Source organism: Bombus fervidus, chromosome 3, assembly GCF_041682495.2.
Source record: "Bombus fervidus isolate BK054 chromosome 3, iyBomFerv1, whole genome shotgun sequence".
NCBI lineage: Eukaryota > Metazoa > Arthropoda > Insecta > Hymenoptera > Apidae > Bombus > Bombus fervidus.
In genome coordinates this window covers 11,621,329-11,643,481 of record NC_091519.1, presented here as the reverse complement: position 1 = coordinate 11,643,481, position 22,153 = coordinate 11,621,329, and the positions used below count along the sequence as shown (strand labels likewise).

Below are 22,153 nucleotides of genomic sequence, written 5' to 3'. Positions count from 1 at the left end.
TAAGCCTATGCAAAGCGGATTGCGGTGAATTATATTACAATCGTGTTTTTAGATAATTGCTGCGTTAGATCTCTATACTAAAGCTATTAAACCTTATTTTCTTCAACACCTTTTAATTCACTTGCTTTGTATATAAGTGTTCAAAATAATTGGGAGACCATTTAATTTTATTTAATGCTTAAGGAATTTTATATATATATTTCTCATATATATATAATATATCTATTATATTATCATTACTTTAATATTCAATATTTTTAGAAGTTATGCAAAGGTAAATTGAACATGTGGAAATAGTCACATTGCTATTTATGTAATTAATTCACTCACTTCAATACGCCTGAAACAAGATCTTCTAATTATTTTAAACGATATACCTTTGTCGTGGCGGTTATATACAGTGATCCATTAAGTAGGGACCAACTTAACACCAGCTACTGCAGTTGATGTCGCAAATTAATAACGGATAAGAGACTTTAGAGGACAAACGTGACGTAAGAAGTTTCACTCGCGGAGGTAATTTTTTCCTAGGTCAAATTTTTTTAATGGCAATATTGTGGCTCTTGCAATTGAATAATTGCAGAAAATATCCTATGGTGGAAAAAGTTCCATTATAATTCTTTTACACCATCTATATTACGATTTAAAGCAAGATAGCAGCAAATAGTTTTTATGAATCACCCTGTATAACCATTAACGTATTAACTTCTTAAACTGTTATTTTAAACGCTTTTACCCAATGGAACCGATTTAAATTACGAACGAATGACTATCTTTAAGAAGCTCCTTCCGTTCGTCAAGAAGTAAAACTTTGCAACGAACAATGAATGTATAAAGGAAAAATAACAGGATTTACTGGTGGCGAGACAACGGAAAACGAACAAATCTGCGCGTACATAAGCGTATAATCTCGAAGCACTACAAAGACCTTAGGAGATTGCTTGTTGCAGTGCACTCGTCATACGTGTATACAGTATTTAATCGTATATGACGAAAATCGTGTAAACTATAGATAGCTAGATAGAACATCTCGTTACAATCTGTACTGTTCTCACGGTAAAAACAGAAACTATCAACGTTAATTCAATGTGATTTTAAAAGGTTAATTCAATGTGAATTTACAAGATTACGTTTACCTCAAAAAATTACAAATAAGTTGATTCTACTTTACGATAAATTCCCAACCTATTTTATGAAATATACAGCTTCAGATCTCGAATACGAAATATTCAAACATAAATTCATTTTGTATCAAAGCTGATTCTGAGACTTTAATTTATTCATTGAGATTATGATAAAAATATAGGTCCTATAACGTATTTTAAATTTGTTCCAGTCATAAATTTTATGAAACATAAACCTATTTTATAAGACACAAGGTTGATCTCCAACACGAAATATTGAAACTTAATTTAATTTCTTATCGAGGGTTCAAATTTCTAATTTATTTCTAATTTATACTATAATTTGGATTTTACACAATATTTTCAAGAAACTTCAATTGATGGATTTTATAAAGTATCTTATTTTTGTTCTAATCATTATAGATTTGTAACCCATTTCATAAGCATATAGCTTGATATCAGATACGAATCTCTGTAACTTCGTTTCATTTTGGGTTGAGGCTAACATTTCTAATCTATTCTATAATATATATTCTATAAAAATTCTGATGTTGTAAGTAAAGTATTTTGTTCCTAGGATAAAGAACTATAACGCCGATATTTTTTGTTAAAAGCATCGAGTATTTGTTTATCAAGAGTGAGAAATAATTCCAAGATAAAAATATTCTTTCTAGTTTTATCTTTAAAGAAAAGAATTCATGAGTAGATTTTCTGAGAAGCTGATCATTATGGATTCACCATTGGGGTGATGTGAAAGCTCTGATCCTATGTCCCATTTCGCTGTTCCCTACAGAGTTCTCCGTTTGTCCAACTTTATTCATCATTCCTTGTTACTTCATGTTCCCGTCGCTAAATTCTTAACCTATTATTACGACCGTGGTAAAAAATTAAAATACCAGAATAAAAGAAGGATAATTCAACTGGAAGCTAAATCTTCATTATCAATTTCTTGAAAACGTCGACTATAATGATAAGACAGTTCTGTTTCACCGGTTGAGGAGGCTTTATCACTCAACATCATTTGCATCATAGTTTCTGTATAGGTTCACTAATTCAATCTGTCAGTTGTTATCAATTTCGCTCGTTTATCTGCATTAACCAGCAACATTTCCATTCTACGAATATGTGAAAGGAAGAAAGGAACAGAAATAGAGATGTTATCGATATGCATTTTCTTAAAATATTGATACACGAAAATTATACGGGGGAAACATGATAGATCTATATTTAGCTGGCTGAGAATCATAGTTCACTGTTATTTTTCATAAAATTGTGTTTTACGTTTATTATTATAAGAAATACATTACACTTTTTCAAATCATGAAAACATATAACGAATAGCAGAGAGTGAAGTTATAACTTAATTAAGGAACTAAAGAAATAATACCTGTGAGAATTGAAATATATTACATATATAGTTGACAGTGTATTAAATTTTAAAATGAAAGACAATAATAACTTGTCATGTTTCTCTTCTGTAGTCTTCATTTTTTCCAAGAGTTAGAGGACCGAAATTTTATTCCGCGTTGTCAATTATACGCTCGATATTTTCAGTCTTACTGGTGAGAAAAGAGGCCATAAAGAAGCCGTAAAACATAACTGCGTAAAGGAAGGGGGGTCGATCCGCGAAATGCAAAGAAACATCGCATCGTTTCCATCCGGAAAGTCTAACACCACCAGCTGTGTTCTGTGCGCCATACGATGGGATATTTGCATTGAAAAACTGTTCAAAATTGGATTCTAAAAATGTTGCTTCCTCTGCAATATTTTTGTTCACAGAAAAAGTCGAACAAGAAAAATTGTAACATAATTTTTCAAAAGTTTCCTGAGAATTTATACTTATTTATGTTATTTTCTTATAGTAAATAGAAACAAATAATTTATTTCTTTGAGAAGTTCGATACTAGTCATCACTAGTCACTACGGATTTTTATGCATTTATGAAAAATGAAGAACTACAAGAACGCACAGAATGCATATAATATAAAAATATATCCAAATTATTGCACTTGTTATAATATTTGATGAGTGGAATGAAACATTGTATCTTTAAAACTTTAAATTTGCATAAACATCCGTTATCGGATCACAAATTCAGATAAGGAAATCGAGGAATTTACAAAAAGTGGAGTTAATCAGTTTGGTTTTTGAAAATAGAATAGCGTCTTTTATAACACGAAAAAAGAAGGTCGTGCCAATACCGTGTCCCAAATGCAAAGTATTAACACGGCCCATAAAGCTTTACAATCTCTGTATAGTTTCCTTTCTCCTTACTCTTATTCACTCTTCCTTACGAAATCCTTTACGTGATCCAAACCAAACAGATGAAACTCTTACTAGTATTTTTCACTTGTCACTTTGTTTGTCATCATATTGTCGTAGGTTTTCTGCGAGCACTTTGTGGCTGCACGATTATCGATTTGGAAAACGTAGAGCGGAAAGCACCGGACATGTCTCGTTATATATACTATGTACATGTAAAGATCACAGGAGGAAACATAAATGTTAATTTATGACTAAACAAAAGAATTGTCAAAGATCCAAAGACATAAGTCTTTTAAAGATAACTGATAAATTGATAAAGTTTTATGATCCAATTGCAAAAGCCAAAGATACAATCATTAAGATAAGCTCTGTTTTAACATCTTCCATACTATAATATTATGATTAGCGATATTTTGACAATTTGAAGCGGATGGAAAAACAAATATATAGACAATTTTGATAATATAGGATTAATTAACAACGTACTGAATCGTAAAACTACTACAAAAAAAAAAAAAAGAAAAAAAAAAAAAAAAAATAGGAAATATGACATCGTGCTTTTTTCCTTCATATAGTGTACATAATATATACATATAGATTTGCTCATAAAAGTGTTGGAAGACTTATACGAACCTTCTTTGAATATATTATGTGTGTTATATGACACATTTTGAAATTTCAAACGTTTTATATAACAAATGTAATATATATATATAAAGTGTTCAAATATTTCCATCAGCTACTGTATTAACGTGATGAGCAATGAAGATGGCTATTCATGCTATATAGCAACTTTTAACTAAATGTATCTTGCACTCTAGATATCTGCTAACTTTTATATATATATCAGTTTCAAATTTGACCAATATAATCATGATAGTCGTGTTTCATCATAAGCTCATAATAATTCAAAATGTTTCATATAACATACATACAAATTTCTTGTCGTAAGTGTCCAAATACTTTGTGAATCAATGTATATTCGCGATCATAGAATTTTCGTGTGTTGCCCGTGGTCGTTTCTTCGTTTCCTTGTCCTTTTCACGAGCGCGAGAGAGAGAAAGAGAGAGAGAGAGAGAGAAAGAGTGAGAGAGAGAGGGTATCCCAACGTCAAGTCGGGTCTATCGACCGGAGGAGAATCAGAGGGTGGAAGAGGGTCAGAGACGCGGAACCACACTAGAACGAAAATTCCGTCCAATTACCGTTCCTATAATTCACACACGGTGTCGACATACTATATGTCGTATTTGCACACGGTATAACTGGTTACAAGAGACGCGTCACCTTTTATTCAAACGGTCAATGGTATCTAATTCATTTAGGACGCATTTAAAGCAATTATTGCTTTTGCACTAGTACGTAGAGGTCGCTAAACGTCGTACCACATCCTCGTGGTAATAATACCCTCGATCGAGGATAACATCTTTCGTCCAACTGTTTCCACCTTATCATACATATATTGCAATTCGATGAAGAAATTGGGGTCAGTTTTCACTTGGAAATCAATGGTTCTCGAATGTAACATGAAGGTTCGTCCCTCGCGCTAATATGCACAAAGTACAATGGCTGAAATTGATCTACTATGAAGTCTCGTTTTTCGTACGAATTACTCAACTTACTTTCCTTTCGTGTTTCTGATATCTTACTATAATTATCCTGATTATTATATTATATTGATCAAACACGAAGATGGAAGATTTACGATTTAACCATGGCTCCGTTGCTAGTCCAAAGTTTCTTTTTGTGAATCGATGCACGATAACATCGCCGATGCGGTACGCAGTACTACACCGGACGTATGTTTCTCGATGCAACGTTCCGATGGAGAGTTCATGTCCCTCTACTGCGTTACGAGACATGTCGAAACGGACAGTTACCCAAAATACACGCGCGCGTACCAACGAACGAAAGCGGAAATTGTAACTGAACCAAATGAATGAAAGGGTGATATAAGAATATAAACTAATAAAATGGAGAAATAGTAAAATAACACCAAAAATAGCAAACTACAATTAAGAACATATCTTATACTAAACAAAATATGCTAATGTATATAAAGGAAACAATATAAAATATGGTAAATAAAATAAATATAAAGGAAAAAGAATAATAGGGGAGGAGGAAAAACTAGATAGTAGATTCTGCCCCTGTTATCGTTCTTCTCTCTCGTTCAACCATAGCATTCTCACGCTCTCTCTCCCTCTCTCGCAACTCCCGCTTCACTCTTCGTGAAAATCGATTCGCTACCGGCCTGGACAGCAGACCATGTCAAACGTGTACTCAAAAGTATTACCTTTTCCCGCAATGAAACGTTACCTTATCACTCTCTCGTATCAAACTAGCAATCCCCGTACGAAGCTCTTCACGGTACGAGTCACAAAAACTCTTCGACCGGCATAACCAGTCTTTGTCTTGCTATCGTTGTATTACTGCTACGAACTTCGCTAAAACACTGAAAAGGCGACCGTTCTGAACGATACAAAGGCAAACGAACGATATCCCGATTTAAACAGCTGCGAGTACGAATAAATGAAAGAAAGTCACGAGCAAACACACCCTAAATGAACATCCGTCGACCGACGACGCCAGACTGCGCGAGAGCGCCACCTTTACCTTTCTCGCTTGTTCTGCTCCATCCCCACCACTAACCCTTTGTGTCATTCTACATTCGCTATCTCACTCTTTCTTCGAGTCATTATAACTTGCTCCATCTCTTCTCCATACCACCCTTTGCTCTATCATGTTACTTCCGTTTCGTATTTCGATAGTTTCTTTATGCATTATTAATTTTTCTTATTTACTTTATCTTCATATACTATGCTTTTCTTCAGTCTCTTTAATCAACTATAATCTTCAATTTCTGTTTTTATTACTTTTTATCATATTGTGCGCAATATATGCAGCACCAAGTAGTACAGGTAAGCTAAATGAAATTTGCCTCTTCAAATGACTATTATTATCCCCTACGGTTTTTTAAACTAACTTCATGGAATGAGCCTCTAGCTCCTCTTTCACAATTTATATTATTATATACACAATTAATATTATTAGAGAAATTTTACGAGTTTTTAATATCGATAAATTCTCTTAGATAATAACAAGCTCGATAACAAAACAGAAGTTGTACATGCAAACTGTACAAATTGCAAATCGTCTCATTATGCTACCAGATGCAAAATTGTAAAATTATAGAAGAGAACTCTATAATCTATAACTTACGATTTGTCGATTCATTAATACTATTAGTCGATAAATTGTTGTACAAGAGAACCTTGCTGTGTTACATATACAAAATGAACAAATATGTCAAATATCTATATCATACTTAATGAAGAACAGACTTAGGATTTCCTAAACATATATATGCCTCGATAACTAACCTGATAAGTTAACAAAATATATAAAAACTATATATAAAACTATATTTTGTCATCATTCTTTTCCTGTTACGTTTCTTTTAACGTGTTTTTCTTATTCCCTCTACTTCTGTAGTGTTTTCGTGGCCACGATCTGTCTTTTTCTATTCTTACTACCGTCATTCATCTTCTCGCTTCGCACCCTGTTCCTAGTCCACGAATCCTGTCTCGATTCGCACATGCGCACAACGCGAAACCGCGGTCGCGAATAAGCCCGCGTCTGCGTTCTTCTAATGTTGTCTGCCTTTCTGTTCGTTTCTCTATTCTTCCACCCCATTCGCTCGAAATCGTTCGTTGAAGATAGCGTGATCCGAAAGAAATTATCCATTCGTCCCACCCTTCTATACTTAATAGAAACACGGTGTGTCCGTCTGTCGACGTCAGCCGGTGGATGGCGACATACATTTCCATCCTTCTACCACCCTGTCACTATTATTGAGGGGAACGTGACCGCGTGGGGATAAATTATGTATCTCTAAATAAAATGATTGCTTCAACCCCTGTCTGTTATCTAAGAGCATAAAAAAACCAAATTAATAAATATAAATAAGAATCAAATTTCTTCCGAAATGAAGTTAATACCTTATACAAACCATGATATTTTAGTATATATTTTCTTATTACGTAATCTAGAATTTAATAGTAAAGCTTAGAATAAATTGTTAAAACAAAAAAAACAACTGATATGTAATTATGAATAGAAATTACGTTTATTTCAAAATAGAGTTATTACTTTGTATAGCTTTCAATATTGTAACACATTCTTATTATATTTACTCAATAATTTTTTATACGGTGAAGAGATGGCGCTGGCAATAGTAATCGAAAAGTATATCGGTGTACCGATAGAAATGATTATTTAATGCGACAGAAATACGTAACATACGTTCTTACTGTTCTCGTGCCATATGTTACCTCCACACATATGCGATAGTTATCCACATGCAATTATGTTTATGTAAATTCGAACTTATAATTAGATTCGTAAATTCATGATTAAAGCGATTATATAATTTTACTTATTAACGACCAATACTACAATCACACTGTATGACGGGGACACTTGTTTCGAGAAACAAATTGTGTTTGACAGAGGTCAGAGGGTATTTGTCAATATTCGTAAGTATCTTCGAGCGGTCTTGTATCACTGAACTATACTATGAACGAATTTTCAGCTTCCGCTAGAGCAATATCGAATATTTGCTTTTGAGGAGTACGATGCCTACTATATTATTGACGTATTCTCCTTATAGTCTTCTTCTATCCAAGAACTTTATACTTCAGTGGTTAAAGAAGTATGTATAATGTATTCGTAGCTTTTGTAGTTAACAATATTATGATATTCGTTGCAATTATATACTTATAAATTGCAACGATTTTATAATATAAAACACGAAAAATTCATAAAAATAAAAATTGTAGGCATGAAATATTTTTAATGATAGAAATAAATATTCTATGAAATAAAATATGTTTAACGATTGAAAATGTATATAAATGTTTAAAATGACAACGTAATTTTTCTTACTTTTAATCTAATAAAAAATTCCAGTTTTCAGAAAGCTGGAAATCACTAAGTGGCCATAAACACGTACCACATTATCCGATGAATAGTTGAAACGAAATTGTAGGAAAGGATTTATCGAATATACAATTGACATCTAGGTGTGGTCTTGTCAAGATATAGTCACTAAATTCCGATTAGAAAAACGGCACTCCCAAAAAGATTTTGCTATTAAACATCTAATCAACATCTATTTACTAATTTCTAAATTAGATATTTTTAATTCAATATACCAATGATTTTATTTTATTTAATATTTTTATTCATTATATGCTTATAATTTACTATATTTTTCAATCTATTTTAGTGAAATAACTGAAAATCGATATTCTTTAAAATCCCATAATCAATAAATAACGGTGCGATAATCGAACGTTAATTATCGAATGATAATTATCGAACCACTAATGGCTCGTTTTCATGATATGAAAATAATTTCCGTCAGATTATCATGTGTTATCACTTATTCTAACCAGATAATAATTTGCTAATTGGCTACTGGTAATTAAATTAACATTCCCACTCATCGGTATTTTAGTTACTCGAGGAAGATCTTCTTTCCAGATTGCCGGAATATTAAAGGTGCCCGCGGCAAATATAATATTGTTTTAGATAGTAAATCATTATTAAGCAGAAAATTTACTTGTATTATAACTTCTGCAAATCCAATTAGTTAAAAGTAAACAGATATTTTATTATAAGTCATATTCATTAAATTTTCTTTCAATAAATTTTTCCATGAACATTACATAACCTGTAGTGCTAACTCGCTTATTTTTGCAATGTAACGAAACGTCCATATTATTTTTACCAGAGCAATATAAAATCTGATATAATATCTCAAAAAAAATACCTTCGATCTTTATATTCGTAATAATGTCAGGACATGCGAAAACCATCTCGTATCATCTGTGCGTCATATTTATTCCTTTATCTTCCTTTACCAAGTGAAATGTTTCAGAGTTACGTTCAGCGTTTACAAACGCGTATTTATCACCAAAGAACTTAAAATTAGTTTTATAATAACGGAGAAAGAATTTAATATCACATTATTTTACATTATTTTGCATTAGTCTTTAACAAAAAAGTTATCCCTTGCTTTTTCTACTATATTATACATTGATCCTATATCTGAAAAATAATACAGTAAATGTCTTAAATTTTTTATTAATTTTATGTTTCATAATAAAACTAAATCCTACATCTTTAGTCATATTTAGTATTTAAATGTGATAAGAACATTAACTATAAAAAATATTATATAAATAATTAAAAAAAATTAAATTACTAACATGTATATATTAATCAACCTTATGTACATTCCTGTAGCACAACAAAATCGTAAAACCTTCGATAGCTCAGTTGGTAGAGCGGTGGACTGTAGTTGGCTTCTTAAAAATATGGACATCCATAGGTCGCTGGTTCAAATCCGGCTCGAAGGAAATATTTTTTTTAATTTATATAAAGGTTTAATAACAGTCTGATGACATTGAATATTTTGATCTAATATTATTAATTAATAATTAACAAGAATAGTAATTATTTTTTACTTTTTGATCTTTTTCTCATTCTCTTTTCCAAAAATAATGTATGTAGGATGTAGAGAGATCATTGTACCAAAAGCAATGTATTGTATGTAATACAAAAATAATATTAAACGGGAAAAGAAAAATTAATTTCTTTCGACCGTGACAGGACTCGAACCTGCAATCTTCGGATCCGAAGTCCGACGCCTTATCCATTAGGCCACACGGTCTCTTGTACGAACATAACCCAACATTATATATCACGGAACTTCAAAAAAAATATAATTATTTATTATATACAAAATTTATTGTTTTACAATATTTAATAATATACCTTCTCTTTTATACACATAATATAAACAAAGTTAAAATTTATGCCATACTTCCTTTCTTATAATACGTTCTTGTAATAACTTTATCGTAATATTCAAATCGAGAAATCTATATTATCAACATTTCTAAAATCCATATTTCTCGGAATAGATATCAGCTATAATAGCATCCTCATTGATTAAATATAGTAAATATAGGATATATCTTAACATTATATCAAAGACGAAAATTACATTATTGACTAAGGCATGAATAGACGTAACTATTAATGAAACTTCATGTCACATGTTCTGAAATATCGAGCACGAAAATATAGCGGTGTCTCTTACGCCCTCTGCGATTTGTTACAGCATTCCTACTTCACCATTTGTTAATCATACAATCATTATCCATATTACCATAGACAAAGTTTTGTACATATGTAATTTTGTATATATCTACTAGGTGGCATTAAACACAGAAAACAAATTGTCAGACTTAATACATAATAAATTTGATAGAACTGCAGTATTTTATTAACAACTTCTTACAATTTTATAAAAGATATTAATAAATGTACCTATACAGATAAATAATCACATAAATTTTTCAATTTTTATACAAATAAAGTAAATATCAAAGTCAAAATAAAAATGACAACCTTCCAAACTCAACTTTTATATGCTTTAGGAAATAAAATAAAGGTTCTTCCGGATTTAAGAAAAATATTTCTTCGTCCTTTAATACAAAGTAAGTTTAATTTATAATACTATAATATTACTACAATATTTCAAGTATTTTGTATTTTAATAAATAATTGCAATTTATTACTTATATAGTAGCTGTAAAAGCAATAAATCAAGAATACATAGAAGAAGGAATATTAGATAGAATAAGTCAAAAATACAATATACCAGAAGAAACTGTGGATGAATATTATTCAGTCATCTTTACAATATTAAAGATTCATTTGGGCACATTATCGCAAAATATTAAACCTGCAGAATTTAAACAAATATTAGAAGAACTGAAGTATGTACTTTACAATATTTCACATTTGATTATTTTTAATTTTGTTTTAATAAGTATGATATTATTTCCACAGATTATCTTCAGAATGTATTGATGACCTATCTATAGTTGTATATGGTCAAAAGCGACCAGAATTAATATCAGGATTAATACAGAAAACAAAATTTTATCCACATTTAATAGCCTGCAAGTGGCGTATAGATATTACTATTTCTTCTAGGTATCTGTTTAATAAATTATAAATTTTGTAATACTGATATGTGTAATACAAAAATTCATTTTACTCATATTTCTATAAATGTTTAAGAAATTATCTACCTACTTATTAATGTGAATATTTTTAGCATATTAAATAGAGTCTTGGAACCACATATTATAATGGAATGGACATTTAGCAATGGAAAGCGTCAAATATTTGAGTTATCTTTGCCAAAGTTTCATCAATTAAGACATGCCATAGCAACTATACTTGTAGATATGCAAAAGGTTGAAAAACAATGCGCTTCAAAAAATATTCTATGTAGCTGATGATGGTATGAAGACTAACAGTATAAGTCTTTTTCATTCTAACTTTGTGCAATATTGTATTAGAAATAAGAAACAAGATGTAAGATATACTTTGTACTTCAAGAAATTACATTTCATGTAATAATGTAAATAACTAATAAAATTAGTTAACTTTCCCTTATTCTTTTATTTTACAGAGTTTATTATTTTTAACTACATGAATTAGAATAAAATAGTTTTTAAATTATATCACATTTGATATTTTCACTATATATAGTATTTTTATCGCGTATAATTAAAAAGATATTTTTAGTATCCTGGTACCTTTAAAAATTTCAATGTGCTATGTAAAGTGCGAAAGCATCGATATCGTTAACTAGAGTGCGTACTAAATATCGTATCTGCATACATATGTGTTAGTGTAGGTGGATCTGTCTGTGTTCTTGAAAAGATCCGAAACCCTTTAGAAAAATGTCATCGTTGTTAAAAAACTGTTGGAGGCTGTCACAAAATCTATCTATTACAACACCAAAATGTAAATAAATTTTATTGATAATTCTTTGATTTTCTGTTTTATATTATGTAATAAATTATAAACTAAATCGATAGGTTATCCAAAATTTCTACCCTTCATGAGAACAAATACCACGGAAACTGAAAAAACAGAATTACAACGTACGTAAAAAATTGTTATTTATAATATATATAATAATGTAATGTTTTTAAATGTAAAGAATTTTTATGATATATATTTTATAACCTTTTCCTCAATCTTAATACTTCTTTCTCTAAATTACATTTACACAATCTTCTTTTATTAAACAGCAACAATGCGTAAAATCAGAACAGATGTAGAAGCTATAAAGGATATGGGTTTATATATTAGTGCATGTTTACCAAAGTACGTGCAAAAGGTTCAAATAAATGCTGGCGATGAACTTGAAATATTAGTTTGTCCACAAGGAATTATTCCAACGCTGCAGTTTTTGAAATGTCATCATAATACTCAGTTTACTTCATTATCGGATTTAACTGCAGTAGATGTTCCTGCTCGAAAATATAGATTTGAGGTAAATTTGTATTTATAAAATAATACTCCATATAATACTTCATATAATAGATATTGTTATGCAATGTTTTGATTATTAGGTTGTCTACAATCTTCTTTCTCTTACTTTTAACTCACGTATTAGGGTAAAAACATACACAGATGAATTGACACCTATACAGTCAGCAGAAGGTATTTATGATGCTGCTAACTGGTACGAACGAGAAGTGTGGGACATGTATGGCATACTATTTTTGGGTAATTCAGATCTTCGTAGAATTCTCACAGATTATGGTTTTGAAGGACATCCATTAAGAAAAGATTTTCCTTTAAGCGGTTTTGTTGAGGTAATTTTATAATATAATTCTAATGCTTCAAAAATGCTTTGGCTTCAATTGGTAATATATAATGTAAAAGTTTTATTTTTAAACGTAGGTACGCTATGATGATGAATACAAGAGAGTAGTATGTGAACCGCTAGAATTAACACAAGAATTTCGCAAATTTGAATTATCCGCTCCATGGGAACAATTCCCTAATTTCCGCCTTGCTGAACCTGAAAAAAGTAAGGAAGAAGATTCATCTAAAGATAAAAAGTAAATTACATTTTTATTGTATGTTATAAACATGTATTGAAAGAAACATGTTTTAGTCTTCATATTAATATTTATTTAATACTACCGTGCATTATTTTCAATAAAATAGATACAAAGTATGACAACGAAAACTTTTAGTAATTTGTTTATTGACCCTAGTAGCATGAACAATTTATGTATTTTCCGTGTAAGATAACTTCAAATATACGCATTTTGTATCGTTTTATATTTTACATATTGTATAATATAAACGTAATTCGTTAATTACAAAGTGCTTATATTCTAATTTTAAGGCATATTTTTCGGTGAGTTGTAAATAAATTGAATCAAGAACGAAATTGACTGATCCTATATTCAATATTTATGTGTATATAACAATAGGAATTACTGTATATTCTTTCCTTAAGAGAAGTGTACAAGTACTCAACCTTTGCTTTATACAATTATACATACACTAAGATTATTTTATATGCATTAACCCTTTCGCTTCAAGCACCACTTATAGGCAGCACCCACGAGATGACCTGTGGGTACGAGTACCGCATATAGACGGCGACCACGTGACGACTCCTAAGTTCGGCACCCCATATATTCGACATCCAAATGATGCATATACAAGTGCTATCTGTAGTCAATAATATATTTTTTCGTTATCGGTAGAAGATTTCCTGTTGATTTTATTGATATATTGGATTAATCACTTCTTAAAGTTACTCATTGTTAAAACAACATCAAAACGTTCCACGCAATATATTTCAAACATCCAAACGATCGTATACTGTTTCATCCTAAAAATCTGTTAAATCCATTGACAGTGAAACGATATTTACAATATCGGTTTTTACAAGAATTATTGTTATTTAAGACTTAGGCAAACGTATATACAGCAACCACGCACACTGTGCATATTTCTGGCGCGCGTTTCCGTTCAGTGACAGTACTTCGGCGGACTAGACTGCCGAAGCGAAAGGGTTAAATTATATTATTGCATCTTTCATTTTTTTTGTTTTGCTTATTATGTTAGCACCAGCAATTAGAACGTTTTCTAAACTAAGTACTTAAATATATTCATATATTTTACTTTAGTACTAATAAGAACTTACTTCCGCGAAATAAGTTTTCTTTTCAAATGTAAGGCAAGACACTTCCAATTTACGAGAAAGGAGAACCTTTGTCTTTTTTAAAAATATATCTTTTGAAAATTGTTTCCTTATCAATCCACTTGAAAATGTACGCGTGGATGTATATATATAACGTCATCACAGTGCCAGTAGTATATATGTACTTACATACATAACATTCATTCTAACATCACAGTATTTCGTAAACATGTCTCTCGTTATCGTGTGTGCGCGCATCTGTGAGAGAGTGTGTACGTGTGTGCGTGCATGTGTGTGTGTGTGTGTGTATTGTATGTAATCGATACATGTTAGATGAAATTCTACAATGACCATACAATTAAGCTCTTGTCGTCCATCATGAAATATGCCAGTTAGTGAATAAACTATAGTTTTTCAATTGGACTCGCTTTCCCTGCAACTTTTTGTCGTTTCCTAATAAATGGAACAAAACCCCACAATGACGCGCCTACTACTAGAATAATTCCTAAGATGCTGAAGATGGGCCCGTAACTGCCGATTTGTTCAAATACAACGCCGCAAATTGGAGGGCCAACCAACTGTATGATTCCATTTACGAACAATGAGATACCATAGGAGGAAGTTAACTTCTCGGTCCCTAACATATCGGCCATTATAACCGCGGTAATACCAACGTAAATACCGGAAGCTAATCCGAAAACACCGCAATAAACCGACAGGATGGTGTAGCTTGTGGCTATGGGGAGAAGAGCCAACGAGATTCCAGAAATGAACAAACCGCCAACGAAATACCAATGCTTTGGCATGATCGAGACATCGGACAGCGCTGAGCCTCCGATACGTCCTATCAGGTCTAATATAGAGACGGTCGAAAGAAGAAGGGAAGACATATTTTTGTCGAAACCCAACGAGATAGCGTACGCTGGTAATAAGATGACGAAATTCGTATAACTGACAGCGTTCGTTGAATTCGAAACCAAGATTACCAGATAGATAGGATCCTTCAATAAACTAAAGTCAAAGAATTTGTTCCTCTTCTCTTCTACTTCGTTCTTGTTCGTTTCTTCGGTACCCTTCCTCGTGAAGGTGCTCGATATCGCGTTCAAGGTCAACGTAGAGGCCCTTTCCGGATGTATAGCGGAAAGCGTGCTCCCATGATACGGCGTGCTGATATAATTAAAAGATGACATGCTCGGTGACTGTAAAGGCGATTTCTGACGTTTCGATAGCCTGGCAGAATCTCCGCCCCGTTCCGGAACAGCGTGCAACGCCGGAGTGCTGTGCATCTGGCCTGTTATCTCCCGTCCCGTGGGCATGCTAATTTTTCTCGTTCGACCTTGAACTGGCGTATTCTTGTAATACTCTAAAGCGACACTGGACGCGCTCTTTGGTACCATTGGCGCGGCTTTTTCGTTTTCGTTCGAAGAAGAAACAACATGATTCGATTGCTTCTCATCTTCGGGACTAGCTACTGTGACCGAGGCGGCCTCCAAGTCGACGTCGTTCGATTTGCTCGACGACGATGCTGGTACCATGTGCCTTTCCACCGGTTCGTACAAAAGAGCACTCGCCCATACATTCAAAGTAACAGCACCCATTATTAATACTGCACCTCTGTAAAAAAGTAAAATGAGCTTTAGCGCTTTTTGTTCGGCCCAACGATAAGGTTAGCTATAGCTTACAATATCGTCATCGGGATATTCCACGGCTGTTGAGAGAAAAAAAATCATCACTTCGTTAAACCAATTACATAAATACTGATTTTTAACAAATATGCTTTTCCTTTAATATCAGTACTTAGTTTTAGCTAATTAATTGTTTAAAATTTTTCCGTGATATAAATATGAATATTTCATTTAAATTATGCTGTTAATCAATCACTGAAATACAATGATTGTGTAAGCATGGAATGGAATAGGAAACATTTGAAAATATTTAATGATCAATTTTTTTTAGAAAGAATAAAAAAAAATATTTTTCTATATAGTGATTCATGATGCAATGAAATGAAGATAATTTAAAAGATCATAGATAGAAGCGTAAAAACGCTTTATTATTGTATTTCTTGTATACTTGCTAATTATTTTATTTTATTATATATATATATAATTACTTTATATGTATAAAATATTTTTTTATACTATATAAATTGTAAAAAGAGAATACAAAAGATTAACATCAGGTACAGTTTGTTAATACTCTTAAATGACTCACTTATCATAATCTTTGGTAACCAACAGATATAGTATAACATATTCCTAACTTTTACATTAACATAATCTTTTCAATACTGATTTATACGTATATATCTCGTGAATTACCATCAAGTGTTACAAACAAAGCCTTATATATTCCAAAATACATAAGACTTATACTAATCACAGCTCTGTTTTTAAATAACCTTAATAAAAAATTCATTAAGTATTATACAGATGTTTCATAGTCTGCACCGTTTCCAGTTAGAACAGACTATGATAGATAATTTGTACGTCAATCTGAAACTGTTTTATTTATGAACTAAGAATAAATGAACAAAATAATATTTAATATTTAAATATTTCAATAAAATAAATATAGAATTAAAATGAATTCAATGACTATGAAACAAAAATAAACGAACAGAGAGCTTAGAAATATTTCTTTGAATATCAACAGACTTTTATAACTGATATTTAATATTTTCGAAAGAAGAAGAAATACTAAGGAAGAAAGAGTGTTACTCCTTTCGCGTTTTTAAAATAGATTGAGATGGAAATTATTTTTAGCGTGCGTTTCAGATCGCGTACAATACATTCTGCGGTACGAGAGAAGTTCATCTTCTTCGAAATCGCAATTTGTTCCTGTCTTCTCCCATGGACACATTTTTCTGCAACAAAAGAAAAAATAAAAGGGACGTTTAGACGAGTGGAAACGTTCTAGCTTACATCTATCGGTATAGTGATATATATACATATCGTATATATATATATACATATATTGTATATAGCATATATCATAGTACGAATACAGAATATAAAAATTGTGTTTACGTTTTGAGACTCGTTACGTATAACGATATTCCACATTAGCATTCGGCACAGATTAAAATATTCGTTTCAATACACGCGTGTTAAATCAACTCGACTAAAGTTCTTCCGACGTAAAACGTCAGTTTTAGACACACCGCGTGCTGTTTCGTGTCGCTGCAAAGTAAAACTATGAGAAAGTGAAAAAAAAAGAAATATTGGAATTAAAAAAAAAAAAAGAAAAAAACAGTCACGAAATGAATATTGAAACTGACTTACATTTGGTATGGCGCAATTTATTAATTAATTTATACGTACTTCGACTTTATACTTAACTCTGCTACGTCTTTCGATCATCTTCAACCCAATCGTTTCCTTTATTCTTAAAAATTTTTCGAATTTAAGAAAATTGTGAGAGAATCGTTGTTAAAATTTTTATTAACGTTATCCTCATTTCAATTCCACCAAATTTTTCCTAAAATATCAAAAATCTTTTTGTTCTTTGAAACGAGAGATCGAGATATAAATATTCGAAGATCGTAGCAGGATTAATATACGTAAATCGAGAAAAAAAAACAGTCTACTCACATGTTCATGTTCGATCGACAACATATTATCGACATACATATGTACATTATTGTATATTCATAAAACCAAACGAAGAGAGTAAGAACTTCAGTATACGTATTTGGTTCTAAAACAAATATAATACGTAACCAGAAAAAAAGAAAATACAAAAGTACAAGGAACAAAATTAATTTTTTGATTAATCCTATTACACAGCCGCGGTTAAACAATGCGAAATGCATAAAAATTGAAGTTATCTTAATTCTATTTTTGCTATTACGACACATATTAACTCGAAACACGTGAGCATCACGCGTTCGCCATTTATAATGTGCACACTTAAAATGTGCAAGTACTTTCAACGTCAAACCGTACGTTTCCGTAGTTCTCGCATGGACATGATTATTACATATGCACACACAACGAAACGCACGCACGTGTAATCAATTTTTTACTTTCGACTATTCGATAATGGCATATGATCTACCTTTTTCCTTCTATTTTGTTATTCTTTTCTTAAACGAAGCGTATCATTTATAATTAAAGAAGACAAAGAAAGAGGCATATTATCTTCTTTATGTGCACATGTATTCCGAAGACAAAGAATTACACTTTATGCTAAACTGATGGTACTTTAATTCTAATACTTGATTGCGATACAGACTGTTTCGTTTGCATCGGCGGTTAAGTATCTAAAGCGAACGGCAATTTCACGATACACAAGGATTGCATCCAGATCTTTAAATAACCGCCCAATCAAGGAACTCGTCTTTATCATCGTGGAAGAAAGTCATCACAATAGGTTGCACGATACTGGCCCAGATCTTATTTCGTCCTTTTTTATTGTAGTCTCGATGCAGTTGTGTCTAATTTAAAATCAAGCGTTAAAATATATTACGCCTGGCAATTTGGTTTGGTAGAAATGGTAAAAGATAAAAAAGCGTGATAGGAATTTAGATCATTAAAATACGTGGCATAGAACAAAAACGTATATATATGTATATACGAAATATATATGATTCTTACCTAAACCATATCAGGTGAATTATGTGGCATTTTCCACATGCAGAATTCGGGGTTAGTACATAGAATATTTCTGCGTATTTTTGAAATTAGAATAACGTCAACTAGTCGCGAGCCTATCATCTTTTTGACAGCCAACGTTACCGTGTGTATATCGAATGGTTAATGTTCGTTATCTTTAATGACAACACATTTGATAAGGAGGCTATAAAACAGCTATAGAATGTTGTAAATTTCGCAGAGATATACAATAAAATTGTGTACATAAATGCACGCGCATGGTTGATCCAAGTATCTTGTAAAAAGGAACTACACACATGCATGATTGATCATCGTCACATTTAATTAGTTGTAATAATGATGTATAAATACTCACCGAAAATAATCTTCACAAAATATATATAAACTTTCTAAGACAATAACACTTTATTTACGGATCTTCATGAGAACAAGATGCACGTGATTATACACAAACGTCTTGTATCTTTTTCTTTTTTCTTTCTTTTTTTTTCGTGACACTAATTGTATCACAAATTATATAAAAATTGGACAAATCAAGCTCACAAATCACAGATACATTCAATTTTGTCAAAAATAAAACGAACGTGTTAAAGCATATTTTAAATAATTACATCGTTTAATTAATTAATTTTAAAACATCATTAATAAATTATATTAATTACTGTTCTGCAGATTAAATGCTGTTAAATAAACGTTTTATAGAAATAAAAGAAAAATTCAATTTTTAATTTTAATCATTTATAATAAACCCTTGGTTTGTAATTTTTTAGCAATCATAAAACAATCTTTCATAGAGATAATAAAGCCATACCTGTTGTTGTTTTAGATACATAATGGGAAAACGTACCTGTAACCATATTCTCGTAGAAGAATTCCTAGGATGGGTGGAAGAAATATTGAACCTAATGCACTACCAGATATGCAGAGCCCATTTGCAAGTCCACGTAACCGTACAAAGTATGAAGTTACTATATACACAGTTGGGGGAAAAGATAACCCTGCTCCAGTTCCTACCAGAACACCATAACTAAAAGATTGAACAAACAATAAGATTACACATTTACATAAAAAATGTAATAGTATGCTTTTAATTTAATAGTAATAATAATATATTAATAATTACCTGACACACAAGAAGGCCACAGAGTTGGCAAAATAACTTAGCATCATTCCTGCAGCAGCAAATGTTCCTCCCAGTAAAGTCACTGTTCTATAGGAGTATTTAACTGATAGTACACTGGAAAGGGGTCCTACAACAAAAATTAATTTTCTTATTTTCAATTCCAAATGTTTGCCACTAGGTGATAGTTTCACCTAGTTTTAAATTAAGCTTACCAAGTGAACTATACAAAAAATAGCATAAAGCTGGTATCCAAGCAGCTGCAGAAGGTGATGCATCAAAAACTTCAAGAAATTCAACAAATAAAACACCAAAGGATTTCACTGTTCCTGGAATAAGTAGATTGACCATAACGGATGCTAAAAGTACAAGCCATCCCCATCCTCCATCCGGTGGGACTAGGTCCTCTTCAGTTGTTACATTTTTAACTAAATAAAAAGAATTATGAATATTATTATTATTTATAAGTATATATGACTAGATTCTATTAGTTTACTCAATTCATACTTATTGTTTTAGCATATTTTATATATATGAGAAACAAATTCCTTTTAAAAATTTAAAAAATCTTTATCTTTTATATAGAATTAAAATACTACGTTTTTAACTATAATATATTTGAAATAATTTCGAGTTAGAAAATTTCCCGTGACTATCTGAAGAGAAATACATATTTTTTTACTTAAAATAGAATATTTTATCACTAAAAAAAAATATGAAAAAAGAGCGTAAAACATCAGTAATTGTATATTTGTATTTATTATTAGAATTCATTAAGAAAATTTAAAATTTTCAATGCATATCATATTTTTAATCATTGCTAAAAAGAAGCAATATAAAGCGATTTTTAAAAAGATCACAATGAATCTTTATTGCGTTTCCTATCTTCTTACTCGTAAATTAAAATATTTACATACAATTAGTGGGCGTACATTGATCCCTTCAGAAAAAAAAGGAAAAAAGAAATATAAATGTAGATTTTCAGTGTAAATGACCTACCTTGTTTATTGGTCCCATTGAAGTTGCTTTTTTTCTCATTCTCAGTGTGCTGCGATACAAGTCTATAGTTTCCTTTCTTATTTTTGCTTGCACCGAATTTGATGTTGATACCATTGTCTTGATCTTGGACTCGTTGCATTGTCATCAACCTTTTCTTTTCCGTTCACACTAGCGCGCGCGCGCGCGTATACACATGTACAATATATATGTATATCTGAATGTAATTATACAAAGGAAAAGCGAAACGAGAATCCGTTGTTTCGTTGCGAAGAAAGAAAATCTAACGTCGCCCGTCGGCACTCAAACGCGCTAATAACTCAACTTGATTAAGCCTTAATAATGTCAAGGGAATTAACAGAAAAAAGTAGAAAGAAATAAGTGAGAGAGGAATATAAAGAGAAACGATAGTGCATCGAATTACACCGAATAGATAATATCGTGGCCTATGAGTGACCAGCATCAATGTTCACAAACTGCAGGATCAGCAGTCGTGTCCTCCTCTTCGATCGCTTCGGACTTCATCAATTTCAATCTAATGCTGGAGGTCACGGTTAGACCGCAGCTTTTTCTGTTTCTCTGATAAGGCGAGCCTCGTGAACCGGTCATAGACCCCGACGTTCGCATAAACGATTTCCTTCGAAATTGTTGAAACGGGAAGTATCTGCGATCCAACTGACTCGACGACGCCACCAACAGTAACCCGCAATATGATATTCTGTATAATTTCACTGGGGTTACACCACCTCCCGTGCCTTCTGCTTTCGTTACTCCTTCAAATTGCATAGAGCACATAAACAATGGCATGTATACGGAATATTCTTACGCACGATTCACTGTCATTCCATGCAGAAAACGCTTCGATTTGCACTATCGAGTCACGTATAGAGATATCAAAACAACTTGTCCGTCGCGGAACGACTGATCAGCT

General features: G+C 31.7%; 3 protein-coding genes, 2 long non-coding RNA genes and 2 other non-coding genes across 7 annotated transcripts; 4 read left to right on the top strand and 3 right to left on the bottom strand.

Annotated features, from left to right (window-relative positions):
- Positions 1-9,716: 9,716 nt before the first annotated feature.
- On the top strand, positions 9,717-9,811 carry Trnay-gua (transfer RNA tyrosine (anticodon GUA)). Its single transcript has 2 exons — positions 9,717-9,753; positions 9,776-9,811. It is a non-coding gene; the product is annotated as a tRNA-Tyr (tRNA).
- A 241-nt stretch (positions 9,812-10,052) lies between these two features.
- On the bottom strand, positions 10,053-10,125 carry Trnar-ucg (transfer RNA arginine (anticodon UCG)). Its single transcript has one exon. It is a non-coding gene; the product is annotated as a tRNA-Arg (tRNA).
- A 549-nt stretch (positions 10,126-10,674) lies between these two features.
- On the top strand, positions 10,675-11,922 carry LOC139985305 (COMM domain-containing protein 5). Its single transcript, XM_071999663.1, has 4 exons — positions 10,675-10,957; positions 11,047-11,239; positions 11,313-11,459; positions 11,584-11,922. Exons 1-4 carry the CDS (start codon positions 10,861-10,863, stop codon positions 11,765-11,767), a joined length of 621 nt encoding a protein of 206 aa, XP_071855764.1. The 5' UTR covers positions 10,675-10,860; the 3' UTR covers positions 11,768-11,922.
- Positions 11,923-12,110: 188 nt separating this feature from the next.
- Nd-30 (NADH:ubiquinone oxidoreductase core subunit S3) lies at positions 12,111-13,521 on the top strand. The gene is made up of 5 exons (XM_071999660.1): positions 12,111-12,281; positions 12,356-12,421; positions 12,572-12,816; positions 12,896-13,141; positions 13,230-13,521. Exons 1-5 carry the CDS (start codon positions 12,218-12,220, stop codon positions 13,392-13,394), a joined length of 786 nt encoding a protein of 261 aa, XP_071855761.1. The 5' UTR covers positions 12,111-12,217; the 3' UTR covers positions 13,395-13,521.
- Position 13,522: 1 nt separating this feature from the next.
- On the bottom strand, positions 13,523-22,145 carry Hrm (solute carrier family 16 member hermes). Its single transcript, XM_071999654.1, has 5 exons — positions 21,226-22,145; positions 20,442-20,654; positions 20,230-20,356; positions 19,954-20,133; positions 13,523-16,104 (listed from the first exon to the last, which is right to left on the bottom strand). The coding sequence occupies exons 1-5, from the start codon at positions 21,368-21,370 to the stop codon at positions 14,895-14,897; spliced, it is 1,875 nt and encodes a 624-aa protein (XP_071855755.1). The 5' UTR covers positions 21,371-22,145; the 3' UTR covers positions 13,523-14,894.
- LOC139985308 (uncharacterized) lies at positions 17,224-18,077 on the bottom strand. Its single transcript, XR_011799382.1, has 3 exons — positions 17,814-18,077; positions 17,520-17,685; positions 17,224-17,356 (listed from the first exon to the last, which is right to left on the bottom strand). It is a non-coding gene; the product is annotated as an uncharacterized lncRNA (long non-coding RNA).
- LOC139985311 (uncharacterized) lies at positions 17,691-20,139 on the top strand. The gene is made up of 2 exons (XR_011799385.1): positions 17,691-17,779; positions 19,933-20,139. It is a non-coding gene; the product is annotated as an uncharacterized lncRNA (long non-coding RNA).
- Positions 22,146-22,153: the final 8 nt, after the last annotated feature.